Genomic DNA, 16,614 nt, shown 5'->3' on the forward strand with positions numbered 1-16,614 from the left:
ACATGTATAAAGCTAAGGCAAACTCTCAGCAAAAACAGAACAAGTGACCACAAACTAGAGCTGAAAATTGGGAAGCAACCTTACAAAAGAGCGATTGTGCAACCTATGTAACAAAGGTCAGATTGAGAGACAGAGGCACTTTTCACTCCAATGCTCAAAATATGAGGAAGCACAAGAAAGGGATTTTCTCAAATAACCCGGAGTCAGGAGTCAGAAGAGATTTCTCACTAAAAAGCTATGAAGAAAAACTGTGCCTGACTCCAGAAGAAAGACTGTAGACATAAGGCATCAGACTGTGAATCAACCTGCCACCGGATCATGAATGGATGCCACTGACAGACAGACACCGGGGATCAAACTCCAAACATGGTGTTAAGACCTATCCTAGGTGGGTTGTAAACAAGTTTGACATATCCCAAGGGGTCAGCTAGTCTTTTAAATAGCATATTTTGCCAACACTTGTATACTTGTCATGCCAATAAAGTCTCATTGAATTGCACCAGATAGAGGGAATCAGTTCTTGCTGCAGATACAGGTGATACCAAAACCTATGGAAGTCAAGCATCGGAATTTCATTTGCCTTTCTGAACTTTTTGGAGGTTCATCACTGCTGCCCCTCTGCACCATGCTGGCTCCTCCATGGCTGGGGCTCGCTGCTGCTGCAAGCGGGATGCTCTGGCTCTCCAGTGCCTCCGGAAGGCAGCTCCTCCCTGCCAAGCTGCTGCAGCGGCCCAAGCCAGTGAGTGGACTTGGGACGGGGGCCACCAGGGTGGGGAGGACTTGCACGGGGGGAGCTGTGCACCCTCCAGGAGAGTTCAGGGGGCAGGGAGGGGGGAACCTGGTCTGAGGAGCAGCCCCTGGAGTCTATAAAGGCTCATTGGGATTTGCCCCTCAATGAGCCGATGTGCAGGGAGGGGGAGGGGCAAGGTGGAAGTTTCACCTAGGGTGCAAAATTTCCTTGCACTGGCCCTGCCCCAGGGGGTGCGTGCACCCCAGGTTAAGAACAACTGCACTAAACTGATAAAATCTGCATTTTAATTTAATTTTAAATGAATCTTCTTAAAAATTGAAAAAAACTTGTTTACTTTAAATACAACATAGTTTATAGACTTATAGAGAGAGATCTTCTAAAAATGTTAAAATGTATTACCGGCACGCAAAACCTTAAATTAGAGTGAATAAATGAAGACTCGGCACACCACTTCTGAAAGGTTGCCGACCCCTGGATTAGATCCTTGCGCCTAGTTAGAGTCATGCCTTTTTATTTTAGTGAAAAATAGCAAGCGTTTAGTGCCTTTTGTTCCTGTTAGTGCTGCAAAGCCAAGACAGTTATGAGAGACTATGGGATTTTATCTGGGCATTTGCCTCATCAAGAGGATTGATAAAGTTCCTATTACAGATTTATTATTGCTGATGTGTGAGCCATCCAACCTGAAATGTGGCGCCCTGCACTAGACACAATACTTCAGTTGAGGCCTAATCAGCACAGAGTAGAGCGGAAGAATTACTTGTGTGTTGCTTACAACACTCCTGCTAACTAATACATCCCAGAATGATGGTGGGTTTTTTTTTGGCAAGTGTTTCACTGTTGACTCATATTTAGCTTGTGGTCCACTATGACCCCTAGATCTCTTTTCGCAGTACTCCTTTCTAGGCAGTCATTTCTCATTTTGTATGTGTGCAACTGATTGTTCCTTCCTAAGTGGAGTACTTTGCATTTGTCCTTATTGAGTTTCTTCCTATTTGCTTCAGACCATTTCTCCAGTTTGTCCAAGATCAGTCTGAATTTTAATCCTTTTCTCCAAAGCACTTGCAACCCCTCCCAGTTTGGTATCATCTGCAAACTTTATGAGTATACTCTGTATGCCATTATCTAAATTAGTGATGAAGATATTGAACAGAACTGGACCCACAACTGATCCTTGCAGGACCCCTCTCTATATGCCCTTCCAGCTTGACTGTGAACCAATGATAACTACTCTCTGGGAAAGGTTTTCCAAACAGTTATGCACATGCCTTATAGTAGGTCCATCTAAGTTACATTTCCCTAGTTTGTTTATGAGAAGGTCATGTGAGACAGCATCTAAAGCCTTAGTAAACTCAAGATATTCCACATCTTTTGCTCCCCCTCTGTCCACAAGGCTTGTTACCCTGTGAAAGAAAGCTATTAGGTTGGTTCGACACAATTTGTTCTTGACAAATCCATGCTGTTATTTATCACCTTATTATCTTCTAGGTGTTTACAAACTGATTGCTTAATTATTTGCTCCATTATATTTCTGGTGACAGGTTTCAGAGTGGTAGCCCTGTGAGTCTGTATCAGCAAAAACGAGGAGTCCTTGTGGCCCCTTAGAACAATGCTTCCTCAGCTCTCGTCCCCTTACGCCCCTATGTCGGAGAAAAACAGAGTTCTCACTCTCTGGTTGGGTGGAGCAAATCAGATACTTTATTATCTCTAGCAATTGCATCGAGGAAGAGAGCTAAACAGGTCTCTCTCCAGGTAAGCAATTACAGCAAGCATTTATACCTTTTGTTACATACAATAATAAGCAACAGCTGCATTTTGTTTATACATAGGTCATCTTGATATCTTATTTTTCTCACTTCTATTTAGACTACAGTCTACATTCCATATCTAACGCAAGGTTGCAACAACTTCTCACACAGATCTTTCCCATTCGCCTCACACAATCCTCGCTTCTACAAGTCTTGCGTTATTAGGGTAACAACTAGCCTGACTCTTGCTCACAGAAGAGACTGTTTGCATTGAAATCCCCTTCAAATCCCTGTCAGTTCTTGCTCTACTTCCACACACACCCCTTTTGTACTTCTAGCACAACTAGAAGATATGGAGACACACGCTGGGAAAAAGGAGCATTAGTTGAGGGGCCGCTGAGAGACTCCAGGGCAGTGTGGGATCATTCACAGGCCAGAGGAGAGAAGAAGTCAATGCACCCAGCCCCCTGGAAGGGTTGCTGGGAGGCTCCTGAGGCGGCGGTGGTGGAGGCAGACATCTTGGAACCCAGGCATGACTATTCTTTTTGGCTAACTTTGCTAACAGGGTGAAACAAGCTGAGTGTTTGTCACTGCACTTGTCATGTTTGCTCCAACTCACTGGCAGGGCTGGTTCAACCAAACCCTAGGCTGCTTGCAAAGTCATTTGCTTGAGGCACACTTGATAATTAAGGGGAAAGTTGTTATGGTCAGTCTCTATTGCTTTATTTTGAATTCAAGTGATGGAAAGTCAGTACTGGCCTCAGACTAGTTGTTGTGAAATGTAAAGTGTGTTTGTATGGTATTGAATACAACTCTCTTTTCAGATTTGAGCCGTTTCACATCGAATGTTGACAAAAATGACTTTTTGCAATGGAAACAGCTAAAACTGAATTTCTGTATGTTTTAAAAGCAAAACCATTTTTGCCTAAAGATAAATAAAAATGGCCCATTCCTTTAAAAAATCTTATATACCAGCAGTTTTTCAGAAATAGGTTTAAATTTATAACAAAATGTGAAAAAATAACCCCAACTAACCCTTAATGAATATTTTTCACACCTCTCTCAACTACACTTAGCATTGCTGCTTTATCACTACTAACAACATCCACAAACACGAGCTTCCAGTGCCTCAGGATAGGACACCGCAATCTGCTACCAAAACAGATTTAGCCAGGAAATAGAAAGCCTCATATAAAACCTATCTGAGCTCGGAATATTTTTCAAAATTCTCAAGGCTTGAACTAAGGTGTGTTTCAGGAATTAGCCTGTGTTTTGCACTTTTAGTGAGCACAGAGTTAGAAGAGGAGTCATGAAAGCTATAATCTGATTTTTGAACATAGATGTGCTGGACCAGCTCCTAAATTATACACCTGGGGCATTAGAATAAGCCTCTTTTTGCACATGTCCTCAGCAAAGAATGGTTATGATGCTCACACGACAGAGGGCTATTATCCATTAAGCAACAATGGTCCAGTTAAAATTGATAACTTTGTATTTATTACCTGAAGGGTGTTTCTGATATTACTTGACCTATTAACAAAGCTTTGTCTGGACTAGAGTTTTTGCTCCTGTGAAATTAGAGTTAATTTATCGAGTTACGTTCCTACGCCTGAGTCTCCACCATTTCCTAGAACTAGGATCAAGCTTCTGGATGGTGTGTGAAACCTTGCCCCACTCCTATTTTCTCCAGGGCTCATTGTACTTCCAAGGTGTCAGTTCAATACTCCTCTCTAGTTTAGAATTCCAAAGGTGAGACAAAAATGGCCCATAAGCCTAACTAAGGCTTCTCCATCTCCTGACCTATTGCAGGCAGCAAAACTATCAGATCAGTCTGATACGCCAGCTTGAAAGGCTGCAAAACAATCTCCTTGAACATCTATCTTCAACCTATAGCTAGGCTTGCAAATGGCAGGATACTATTCTGGGAGACAGCAACTCCGTCCCTCTGATCCAGCCCAGCAGAGCAGAGCACTCCCAAATCAGTGTCTGCAGGGATCATATACGAGATGAACATCCATCAATTCCCTCCACTCCAGCAGCCAAATAGCAGGTAGTGCAAGAGGAACCCCTACCCTGTGTCATTTCCAGAGAATTAGGAAGGTGTTGGGACTATCTCCCTGCCTATCTCAGAAGAGCACTACAGTTTATTCCCAGATGATGAGCTCAACAACCATGCTATGTTGTGATCTCTCACATGAAATTAGGGGCCAGCTGGAAGTATCCCAGTAGACTTGAAAGCATTATCCTTAAGTTCATGCCATTGGGGTGCTTTTCGCTGTTTGATATGCACACAACTCCTTTCTGCTCCTTGTGCCCAATATTCAAGCTTCCAGACACAAGAAGCATGTGACCCAATCACATTTGGCAAACTTGGTCCCATCACCCCCAAATCCAAGGCCTCTCTGGTGCCTCAGGTTTTTCAATGTGTCTGAACTAGCCTTGCTCCCTGGTGTGGTGAAAGGTAATTGCGTGAGAAGAACCTGGGTTGCTACATAAGCCTCAAGGAAAGGAGTACTGGAGTCTCAGGTTGAGCAACTGCTCTCTGACAACACACAGGAAAAAAATAATTGTTGAGGTGTCCAAACATTCATTTCATTCTGCGGCAGGGAGGAGACCAGGGTGATCTGAGACTATTTGCTTCTGTCCCTGCTGCTTTATATAGCAATAACCATCCATCTATTTACAGCTGAAGCATTGTTTTTATCAGTCTTCCTGTATATTAAAAGTGCTTTACTTCTGGAAAAGCTACCGATCATTTTTATTTTTATAATCTGCTGCTGTTTTTAATTAGCCCACAGTTTTTAGTGACTGTTGCTGGACATGGAATCATAAATGGGGAGGTATTTAGCCTAACCATCTGCTTCTGTTACAAATAGATACTAGAGTAATGAGCAGCAAAAAAATACCTTTAATAAAATATATACAGTAGGACCAAAGAGATAATGTTTTACACTGACCAGGGGTGGTGTGAGGGCAGGGTACACATATTTCAATTACTTTCTAGAGGGAACCCTATAACTACTGTACTTGCTATGATCAGTAAAAGGCTATGATTCTTGGATGGTGAAACCTGAAATACTGCCAAGTCTTGTCTATAAAGCTATCCAAGGTTTAATTAAATTTGGACAGTTGAATAGCTTCATCCCCACTTTGGTCTGCTACCTTTTTACGTCCAAGGGTGGCAGGTTTGTATAATTTTTGGTGGTGCACAGAACAGGTCCAAGTCCCGCCCCCTCAACACCTGCTTTGTAAGCCAATATATATTTTTTAAAATAATGTAAAAATGTGTGGACTCTGGGGTGGGGCTGGTGATGAGGGGTTAGGGGTGTAGGAAGGGCTCAGGGCTAGGGCAGAGGGTTGGGGTGTGCGGGTTCTGCCTGGGAGAGCGGGCTCTGGGGTGTGGCAGGGTTGGGGATGAGGAGCTTGGGGTGCAGGCAGGCTGCCCTGGGGTTGGGGCCAGAGAGGAGGACTTTCCCCACCGGCAGCAGTGAGTTCCAAGAGAAGGACCCCCTCTCTCCCCCCAGCAGCACACTCATCTCGCACCACTGTCACTACATGTGCTCCTAGGGCCCCTATCAGGTCCAGGAAGCCCCCTCGCCTCCCCTGTGGTGGGTGCCAGGGGGGCTGCCATCCCATGTGTGCCTCCTCCCCGGATGCTGCCCCTCACTGTAGCCTCACTGGGGATGAGGCTGCCCCTTGCCCAGCGTGGGACAGGACCGGGGACTGCGGGCTGGGCCCCCACCCCTGTGCTGGTGGAGGGTCTCGCCAGAAAGAGAAGGGTCTGTCCATCCAAGGTGGAAGGGCAGGGTCAGGGTCAGCCTGCTCTGGCACTAGTCGTTGGGGGGCGCTAGGACCCTGTGGGGGCAGTTGATGGCAGGAACCAGCAGAGCATAGCATAGCACAGAGCTGCAGGGGGCAGCCACCCACTGCCCAGGGCACAGGCAGGGACGCTTGGGGAAGGTGTGTGGGGCTGATAGGTGGGGCCAGGGGAGAGACCCGGCCCCGAACACTGGTGGAGCCAGGCCCCCATGCCCTGAATATTGCTGGAACATGGGCACCACGGGCCCATATAACTTGCCACCCCTGTTTATGTCCAAACCTCCATGAGCAACAACACGTGCCTCTGCCTTCCTAGAGCTTAGCTGCTTTTAAATGTTTCTGATCTACATCCTGTACATCATCAGTTCAAACGTTATACACTACAAAAACAGGATACTGCTGTACTTTCAGAAAAGACAGCGAAAGACAAGAACAGTTCAGTCTTATGCAAACCACAGGCAAGAACACGTACTACTTTCACAGTGTCTGACAGTTCTTGGAATCCCCTGAGAATCTAATAGAAAAAATTATCTCCTTTCATCTAAATGCTCAGATATCCATTCCTTGATGTCTATTTTTACGGAGTACTCAGGCTCAAATGCAGAGATCTCCATAAGCGAATCCAAGGTTCTATATACCCAGTAAAGTAACACTCTACCAGTCTGATCTCTCTTACGCCATTCCTGTGCTCAGTCTGGGAACTGAGGTGGCAGCCAGAGGGGGCAAATAGGCTTTATGTCATCTCTGTGCTTCTTATAGTCAAAGCTCATCCAAGGGCTTGCCTGTGGCCCCAGTCAGAGTAGCCTCAGGATCTGCGGGTAGCAGAGAGTAACAGGAGTCCAGTGTGCTCTGGCCATGCCCCCAACTCTAAGGGCTGGGAGGAGGGTTGCGGTAGAGCTATTCTAGCAGTTGGGAAGTCCTTTGTTCAGGCCAGGCAGATTGGATAAGGCCCCTTTACATTGCTGGAGCATCTAGTTCAACACAGAATCTGACCTATATATTTCTAACCAAGAATCTTTAAACAAAGGCTTATTTAAATCTAGACATGTATACACCGAAGTGTAAAATCCAGATACAAATCTGAGCTTCTTCAATTTGGTCTGGATCTGGAGCTTTGTTTTGGACTCCCATGTTTACTTAAGACAGGTGTTTTTCTCTCTCTGAATCATTGGTCATATATTATTGGGAGATATTCCCCAGAAGTAACAAAATCTCCAATAGCAATGACATAGTTTGTAAGTTTTCAATAGTCTCTTGCAGAGGAACAATAAAAATGAAGTTCCTCACAAGTCACAATCATAAAAACAAACACAACTGAAACCACTAAAGAAAAAAAAATACTTGAGGAATGCCACCTGATCATGCTTGGCTTGGAATTAAGAAAAGTAATCACGTTAGACAGCAATACTCCAGGGAGAATAAAGTTAGCAACTAAAATTGAATGTTGACATGTGAAGCTGCAAAACAAATCCAGCTTTCTTATTTATTTCACATCCAACTGCTAGTTTTTGTTTCTATGCCTTCTATGCTCAGCTACTTCTATTTCAAATTAACAGAGTAGTTTGTGTGTCTAGTTCTGGAAATCAGAGTCAAAAGCATGAATCACACCATGACCTGAAACAGTTTCATATGAGAAATATATAGATTAGAAGGTAACAAAGAACAGCTTGATTGTATTCAGAGATCATTTCTTTCTTAGTTCCCTTTATGCCTACACCTCTTTACTCCTTGAACCCAGGTCTTCTTTTCTTCTTCTTTCTGAATGAAACTCACCATCCTCCACAACCCACTGCACAAAGCCTGAGAATACCATGTAATTACAGACCAAACAGTCATGCCAGACCCGCCCCAGGGTTCCACTGTGTATTGGCTGATCGAGAGCTGGTTCAGAGTTCCTTTCCCTGATATACAGGGGGTATGAATGTTTCCATGGCAGCCATAATTCAACCCTGCTGCATATATGCACTATGTACACTTAAGAGTAATACACAATATTACATGTCCAGAAAGGGGTCACATTTCTGATACTGTAATCTGTAAAGCTGTAATCTAGAATGTACTGAGTTTTCCCACGAAAAATCTCACTTATAACATTAAGTCATCAACATAATATTTCCACCTTGAGTAATATATCTAAATCAAACAAGCCATTCTTTCACAATTTACAGTAGCCAATGTTTTCTCTCGACCCATTAAGACCCACTGATCCATGCCCCCAGGTGATTTACACCTATTTTGAAGTTAACTCCATTTTTATCAATGGATTGCAAAGACAAACAGTGTATATCCAAAAGTTTATATAATGGCTTGTTTTTTAGATAAATGTTGCATGCCTTAAATTGGAGATTCTCTGTTTGACACTGTATTAGGTTAGCTAATAAATATTCTGCTCCTTCAACCTCTTGCTCTTCTCTATTTCTCAGACAACAGCTCCTTATTACAAAGTGCTATTTTGTGTATTTCAACGCTCCAGTGAGTGTAAAAGGAATACATATCCTCAAGTTTACTTAATGAGATGGCTAGGGTTGCTTCTTGGCACTAATGGACTCTGGTTACTTTCCAAAGCATGGAAAACCTGTCCTGATAGCAACAAAGCAGCAGATTAACCACAAAAAAAATAAAATCAGATTTGGCAGCCCATAGACCTCTGGGAGTCTTAATTACAAACAAAACATTAGAAGGAATTTTGAGAAGGCACCTCTGAAGGTATCGTCTGGTATTCCCAAACCACAATTACAGTGCTATTTAAGCACTAATAAATATACAGAGCACTTGCACTTTGAAGATATAACTCTTCTAATTTGTGTTTCCTATAATGAAGAGATTATGGATTGCGGGTTTTTCTGGAGTGGAGGAGGGTGGGGAAGATGTTGGTAGGGAGCATTTACAGACCTGTTCATAAAAAGAGCTGAGTGCTCACACATAGTCAAGAAGAACTTACTAAATTCACCTGACTTTTTTGCCGATTCAACAGTGAAATCAATGAGTGGGAGAAAAGGTCCTAACTTCTCCTTTCTTTCCAGAGAACAGATTTTTAACAGGAGATTAAAGATTGATTTACAAATATCTCTTCCAACCTTCCACCAAAATGCCTTCATTAAGATGTATTCCATATGGGATTTCTCTCTTTAACACACATCCCGATAATTGTCAGATCATGCCCAGAATATCAGATAATGGGATTTCAGAACTGGGATGTCTAACATTTCAGAGATGTCTAAAATACCACAGCACAATCCAAGTAGTGTATGAACCATGCACTAAAAACCAGACCAAACCAACAAACAACAACAAAACAAAACTCAACAACCCCAAAACATTAGGTGATCAGTGAATTTGAAAGTTAAAAATCGAGATTAAGGTTGAATGCTGCTGCCCCACTGTTGTACAGGTTGCCAAACAACAGAAAATCCAAAGTAGAGGGATTATGGGACAGCTCTTGGACCATGCCAGAACTGAGTTTGTGTAACTCGGTTGCAAAGTTTTCTTTGAACCCTGTGGGGGATAGCTCAGTGGTTTGAGGAGTGGCCTGCTAAACCCAGCGTTGTGAACTCAATCCTTGAGGGGGCCATTTAGGGATCCGGGGCAAAAGTGTGTCTGGGGATTGGTCCTGCTTTGAGCAGGGGGTTGGACTAGATGACCTCCTAAGGTCTCTTCCAGCCTTAATAGTCTATGATTCTAAGCCTCTAACAACAATCCTGGCCTGTTCCAGTTCCAGGCTAGGCCCTCAGGACAACTCAAGTAGCTTTAGGACTATATTATGTCCATCTATTCAGGTCTGGCAGCAGAGGCTCTCTGCAGCAAGAAAGGTGCTCTGGTCACAATCCCTCTACTGAGAGGATGGAGTAGCTCAGCTAGCTCTGCACCACATGGGGATTCCTTTACAGAAGCATAGTGCCAAGAGAAACCAATTAAAATAGCTTTCCAGTTGTCTTGTGCTGCCAGAGTGTAAGGGAGGACTGAGGCTATGGCTCTACCCCCACAGCTAAATGCATAGCTTCTCTGTTATTCCTTCATGTGGTTGACTGGAAATGGGACATTTGAGGGCATGCCTAAAGCAAATGAGGATGAGACTTTGGGGCAACATGCTCTCAGCCAGTGGCTGTCCTCATCTCCTGTTCTGACGGAGGAGAACACCGAGGAGCCATTCCTCAAAACCAACAAAACTCTTTTCACCTTTTTTTTTTAAATCTTCCTCAAAACAATAAAAAGCAAAAACAATTTTCTATCAATCAAAAAAGCAATTCTATGCCAATTTTATAAAAGAATTATTCCAGGATCTTTGCGCCGGCTTTTGACCAGAAGCAATATTCCCTACTCTCCTGAATACTGGGGATTTCTGATTCATATTGACAGCATCACTGCCCTAATCTCATGAATAACTGGAAGTTATCCCTGCTGCCATAACCCCATCAAAACAATGCATGGTAATTAAAGCCACAGTTAAGAAGAGCCAAATCAACAAGGGCTCTCTCTGCTTGTCTCTAGAAGACAAGTAGATCTCTGGATGAATTTAAATTGGTGAGGAACCTGCATCCCACTTACTGAAATGTCAGGGTTAATGGATTAAAGTTGATGAAGTACAGATAATTAATTGCCCAAAAGGAAATGGGCTATGTCAAATAGAATGCACACTGTGAACTCCTATTTAAAAAGAATTTCAAAACCACAGATGCAGGGAACTGGACTAGACGGCCTCGCGAAGTCCCTTCCAGTTCTATGATTCTATAACAAAATAGGTTGTGAAAAGAGGCATCAGACACCATCACTACAGGTACTCAAAAGCATCCAGGATAAACACACTTATGGGCAATTCTGTTTCTCTTGGAACCAACAGGAGTTTGGTCATGGATTGAAATGGTAGAAGAATCAAGCCCTTACGGGTTTAGACCCAGATCCTCAAAGGTGCTTAACTTCCAAGGAAATCAATGGGAATTAGGTGCCTAAATGCCTCGGAGCATCTGGGCCTTAGTGTTGTGGAGACTGGCAATAGTGAAACGAGCAAAATGAACTAAGTTTCCAAGGTGTCACTTCCAGGCCTAATATCTAGAATGCTTTGAGCTATTTTATCTTATAGGTGCAAAAAGATTCCTGTAAGATGCTAAGTAGCATAGACCCAATCTCCTCTTCACAGCATTTAGCTCACTGACTTCACGGGAATTACTCTTGATGTACACCAATGCGAGATGAGGATCAGGCTCTCATAGATCCTCAGCACTGTGCAGTCTAAGGGCCCAATCCTGCTATCCTTACACAGGCACTGACCTCAGTCTGAATAAGGACTGAGCATGCACTACAGGACTTGGCATTAAGAGTATGTCTACAAAGCAGCTGAGAGGTGTGATTCCCATTGCGAGTAGACAGACTTGCATTAGTTCTGATTGAACTAGGATGCTAAAAATAGCAGTGTGGATATTGCTACACCGGTGGTGGCTCGGACTAGTTGCCTGAGTCCAAGCCTGCCTGACTCATGCTGGTCTGGGCTCTGGTGGCCAGCTCAAGCTGTCATCAGAGCTGCGACTTCCATACTGCTATTTTTAGCATGCTAGCTCAAATCTGCCAGTGCATGCTGGGAATCACCTCCAAGGCATACCTTAGGTGACATCACTTGCAAATAGAAAAACTAAAGTCACAAGTACTCTTAGAAACAATTCTGCATGTAGGTATTTTCTATCAAAGTGTTTTTCACTGCTTCCTTCACTGTGGTTCCTTTTGACTTGGGCAAAAGAAGGGTGATTCTCAGCTGGGAGATATGGGAACGGTTCAGGGTGAGAGGCTGGGGTTGCTGTGTTGAGGGAGGATCCAGGAGAGTTCTGGCATAGGTTAGGCAGGGTTTTACTGTTTGTTTGTTTTCTATAACAACACAATAATGATTTGTAGAGGAGAGCCAAGTCAGGAACCGACAATGGTTTGGGGAAGAAAGGGTTGAGGATAGTTTATATTTAAAGCAAAACAGGGAACTAATATGGTGTGTAATGATCACTGACCTGACCAGTTTGTCTATATGGTGTCTCCCTTCCCTTCATCTCTCTCTTGGGCTTCAGCGTAAATGCTCTTTGGGACTGTCTTCTTCTGTGATTGGCAAGTACTTGGAATATTTTCAGCACCACCCCATCTAAATAATATTTCAAAGGGGCTCCATGAACTTACCTTTGGCTCAAAATTTACGTTTGGTAAACATACGCTTTTAATCAAATCTGAAACCAATAAATTAAAAAAAAAATCCAGTGAAAACAGTTCTTTTAAAATACTACTATCCCCTGTAGTATTTGAAATCCTGCAGGCTAAAGAACCTGAAAGTGAAACTAACAAAAGAGAAAATTATTTTATTGTCTCATAAGAAAGGTATGCTAAAGGTAAGGTAAACAAAGAGCCCAGAGAAGTGCTCAGTGTTATATTTTAAAAATCTTCACATTTAGTCTGCAGCGTTATTAGTAACACTAGTATGGAAATTTGTTTACATATGATATTTAAATTGTCAGTGTCCCTTTATTTGTTGGTTTAGTGGCACTCAATTTTTTGTAAAACTAAAAAAAAAAAATTATGCTTTATGCCAATGATTATTTTTAGATAACAGAGGCTTAGGTGAGTACCTATCTGCACTTTTGTTACATAGTCATCCCCCCCCCCTTTATTATTGTCAAACAAGAGTTTGAAATAAAAGCCTGGATATGAACTTCAAACAGGAAGTTCATAGGTATAATGGGCAGCATCAAAACCATCATTCCAAACACTCTCAGACTCCCAGGGTTGAATCCCCAAGCCTCAAGTTCAGGGTCTTTGGATTCAGTGACCCACTGATGTCCATTACAGAAAGCAAGCTGCAACTTGCACACACAGGTCCAGATGCTGCTGCTGACTCCAGATGGACAGACCTCTGCTGCTGCACAGTTCTAGCTGCAGGATTGGGACCACAGGGTCTACTTCTGTGAACACCTAGCAAGCAAGTTCACTTTTGTGAGCTGTCCCATTTGGCTCAAGTGCTTCCCGTGAGCAAAGCTACTCAGACCACCAAGTGTTTGCAAGATCAAGCCCTTGGATCTGGGGATTTCCAATAAGGACACCCATCTAATAATTAATATAATAATATGGGCTGTCTCGCGGGGCCACAAATTAGATGGTTCTGGAGAGCCACTCCACGAAAACGTGCTTAGCTGCAATTGGAACCCAGGGGACAAAACCCTCCAAAAGCTTAAACCTAGAGGGAGCACGTTCAAGACCCGCCGGAGAGAGGTGCACACCCAGGCCTCGGGCTGCACGTGCCTAGGGAGCTGGGGCAGAAAGCGGAGGGAAAGAGCGGCTCCAGCCTACCTGGCGCCCCCGGAGAAGGCAGGAGCAGGTGCAGCATGAGAAGCCAGGGTGCTCCCGCCCGCCACCAGGACCTGGGGGCGCACATGGGGCGGGCGGGAAGGTCTCACATCTCCGGGCTGCGCGGGGAGCCTCTGTCCGCCTGAGCAGCGAGCGCAGGCTGCAGGTCCCCCGACAACAACTGGGTCCCACCCGCTCCGGCCGCGCTCCTGCTGCGGCTGCTGCGTGCAGGTAGAGAGGAGTAAACCCTCGGTGACTGGGGCGGAGCCGCCGCTCTGTGCTCCGCGGGCCAGGCGAGGCGCTGTGCGACACCCTCCGGCTCGCTGCCCCCCCCGCGCGGGAGAAGGGCTGGCAGGGAAGGGCTGGACAGCCCCCAGCAGGGCGCAGGAGGGACTAGCGCGGGCCGGCAGCCAGCAGCTGGGTGGGGGGGCAACCGCGTGCAGCCCGTAGAGACGGTGGAATTTGGACCTTTGAATGAGGCTGGTGAGGTGGGGCTGCTGGATAAAGTGCAATGCTGGGGTTGTTTCATAAAGCGCAACTCAGAGCCCGTGGGGCTGTTCCGTAAAATGCATCAGAGGCCTGATGGGGGGGTTTAATAGGGGGTCTCACAATAATCGGTGCTGTTTAATAAGAGGAAACAAGGTAAACTTTCGTGACACACACAACAACTATTTTAAAAGAATCTTAGTAAGGTTGTAAAATCAAACACTAACCCTGTGCAACCTCAGGTCAGTCCCTTATGCATATCCATTATGATAGCCTACATTTATCAATTACAATAGCCTATATTTATACAGCCATTCTCTATTTTTTATTTTTTGACCACAGGCAACCTTAATTCTGGCCTTTCCTAACTTTTGAGTGTTTGACTTTACAACCTTATGGGGTGCTGGAACAATGTTTATAGTGGGGGTGGTCAGAGACGTTGAACCAAACTGTAAACCCTGTAGATCGAATCCACTTCAAGACCGGGAGTGTGGTAGCACCCCCAGTTCCACCAACTATGTAACCTTAATAATGGTCTCTTAACATAGTTTTTGTGTGTGTGTAATTTCCTAGTTTTTTTTTAAAGCAATCTGAAAAAACAAAAATTCCATCATATAGCACCATATTGATCCATCACATGGGTCATCGGAAGGGTTGGATGCATTAGATCCACTGTACAGACTATTGCCACTTGAGCTAATGGAGTAACTGAAGGCAGTATATTGTCATCCTCTATTGGTACCAACATTAGAGCGGGACGGGACACGTTGCCAGTGGGTTTTGTAGAGCCAGGAATGTTGGTTCTATTCCAGGTTCTGGAGAGGAGTGTGGTCTAATGGGCACAGACTCTTTTGCCCATTCCCTCTAACCTGTCTCTTCCCCATCCCTTGCTAGTCATTCCAGGCACATTTTCCTCACTTAGCCGGTCCTAGTCTCCACTCCTTAGGTTTTTCATCACAGTCCCAGTCTCCTTTCTTGGCAAATGCTAGACTCCCCATCCCAGTCTCCCCCCACTTCCAGTCCCAGTCTCCTGGCCCAGCCATACCCAGTTCCCCACTGCCAGTGTGCCATCCAATCTATAGAGCTCTGCAAATCCGCGGGTATCTGCTTTATATCCGCAGATATCCGGAGTTAGGTCAAGGAGAGCCACGCTGGCAGCTGTGGGGAGCCTGAGTCCCTCCACCTGCCTGCAGTGCATGGCCGGGTGGTGGCTGAAAGCAGCCCCTGGCCATGTCCCTGCCGCCAGGCTCCCTGCTGGCCGAGGGCAGGTGGAGAGTCTGTGACTCTGTTTGGATTCCCCACAGCTCCCTGCGTGGCTCTCCCCGACCTGAGCTCCGGCAGGGGGAGCCTCAGCCCAGCCATGGTAGTAGAGCCCTGCAAATCCTTGGATATATGCAAGCATCCACGGATGTGGATATCCACAGACAATTTTTGTGGATTGGATGCACAGGGCTCTACCAATCTACCTCTTTCCCCAAACTGAACCTCCCGTTGCTCTCCCACCCACATTCCTCATGGGCTCTCAGTCCCAATCTCTCTCCCTAAACTTCCTGTTGAATCTGATTCTTCCACTGCTGCTGTCTCTTTCTAGTCTCCTTGCCCAGCCAGTCCCAGACTCCCACCCCAACTCTCAGTCTCAGTTCCTTCTCCTCCTCCCCCAGGCTTTCACATGTCTCAATCTGTATTTCTCTCCCTTGCAAATCTGGTTCTTGTCTTCTTTGCATTTAAATCAGGCAGCTTCCACCTCTCAATTTCTGGGCACAGCATATACGTGGGGGGGGGGGGGGGGCAATGTCATTGAAAGCATGGGAGACATGCTTCCTGCTCACAATTCAGATTCCTGGACCTGGAGTGGGCATGGCTCACAGCAGCCCAGAGCTGCAATTGCAGGGAAAATCCCGCTGAGCCCTTGCTGGAGCATGGCCAGAGTGGACGGAGTCTTCAGGGAATTTAGTTGTTAAAATCTAAGAAATCTTTACTGAGCATGTGCAAACTGCAGCTTTTCAGGGCTTAGAACTTGGCCAGATTTGAGCAGATTTTCACATGTATGGCAAAAGGATACCCCCTTACCACAATTTAAGTCCATTCTCCAAATCAGGAGGACACTAGAACAGTGGTTCTCAAATTTTGTACTGATGACCCCTTTCACATAGCAAGACTCTGAGTGCGACTCCCCCCTATAAATTGAAAACACTTTTTTATATATTTAACACCGTTATAAATACTGGAGGCAAAGTGGGGTTTGGGATGGAGGCTAACAGCTCATGGTCCCCCATGTAATAAACTCATGACCCCCAGAGGGGTCGTGACTCCCAGTTTGAGAACCCCTGCACTAGAGCTAGTCAAAGAAAAGATTGCTAGAATTTTTTTAAAAAATGGCTAAACCAAAATATTTTCCGCTGGCTTTGTTCTTGGGAATGCCCGAGCATTTTGGCTAAAATCCAAAAAAAGGTTCCATCTCAGGCAGACACCCAGCAAGGAAAATTTCAACCCAAACAGTTAATA

At 44.9% G+C, this 16,614-nt stretch overlaps 1 protein-coding gene across 2 annotated transcripts in view; it reads right to left on the minus strand.

Annotated features, from left to right (window-relative positions):
- IL20RA (interleukin 20 receptor subunit alpha) overlaps positions 1-13,834 on the minus strand; it is a 29,996-nt gene extending 16,162 nt beyond the window's left edge. For both annotated transcript variants that reach the window (XM_032770048.2, XM_032770040.2), the window contains exon 1: positions 13,627-13,834. In XM_032770048.2, coding sequence (XP_032625939.1) covers positions 13,627-13,711 — 85 coding nt within the window. In that variant the 5' untranslated portion in view covers positions 13,712-13,834. The remainder of the gene's footprint in view (positions 1-13,626) is intronic.
- Between the last annotated feature and the right edge of the window lie 2,780 nt (positions 13,835-16,614).

This window comes from Chelonoidis abingdonii, chromosome 3 (genome assembly GCF_003597395.2).
Source record: "Chelonoidis abingdonii isolate Lonesome George chromosome 3, CheloAbing_2.0, whole genome shotgun sequence".
NCBI classification, from domain to species: domain Eukaryota; kingdom Metazoa; phylum Chordata; order Testudines; family Testudinidae; genus Chelonoidis; species Chelonoidis abingdonii.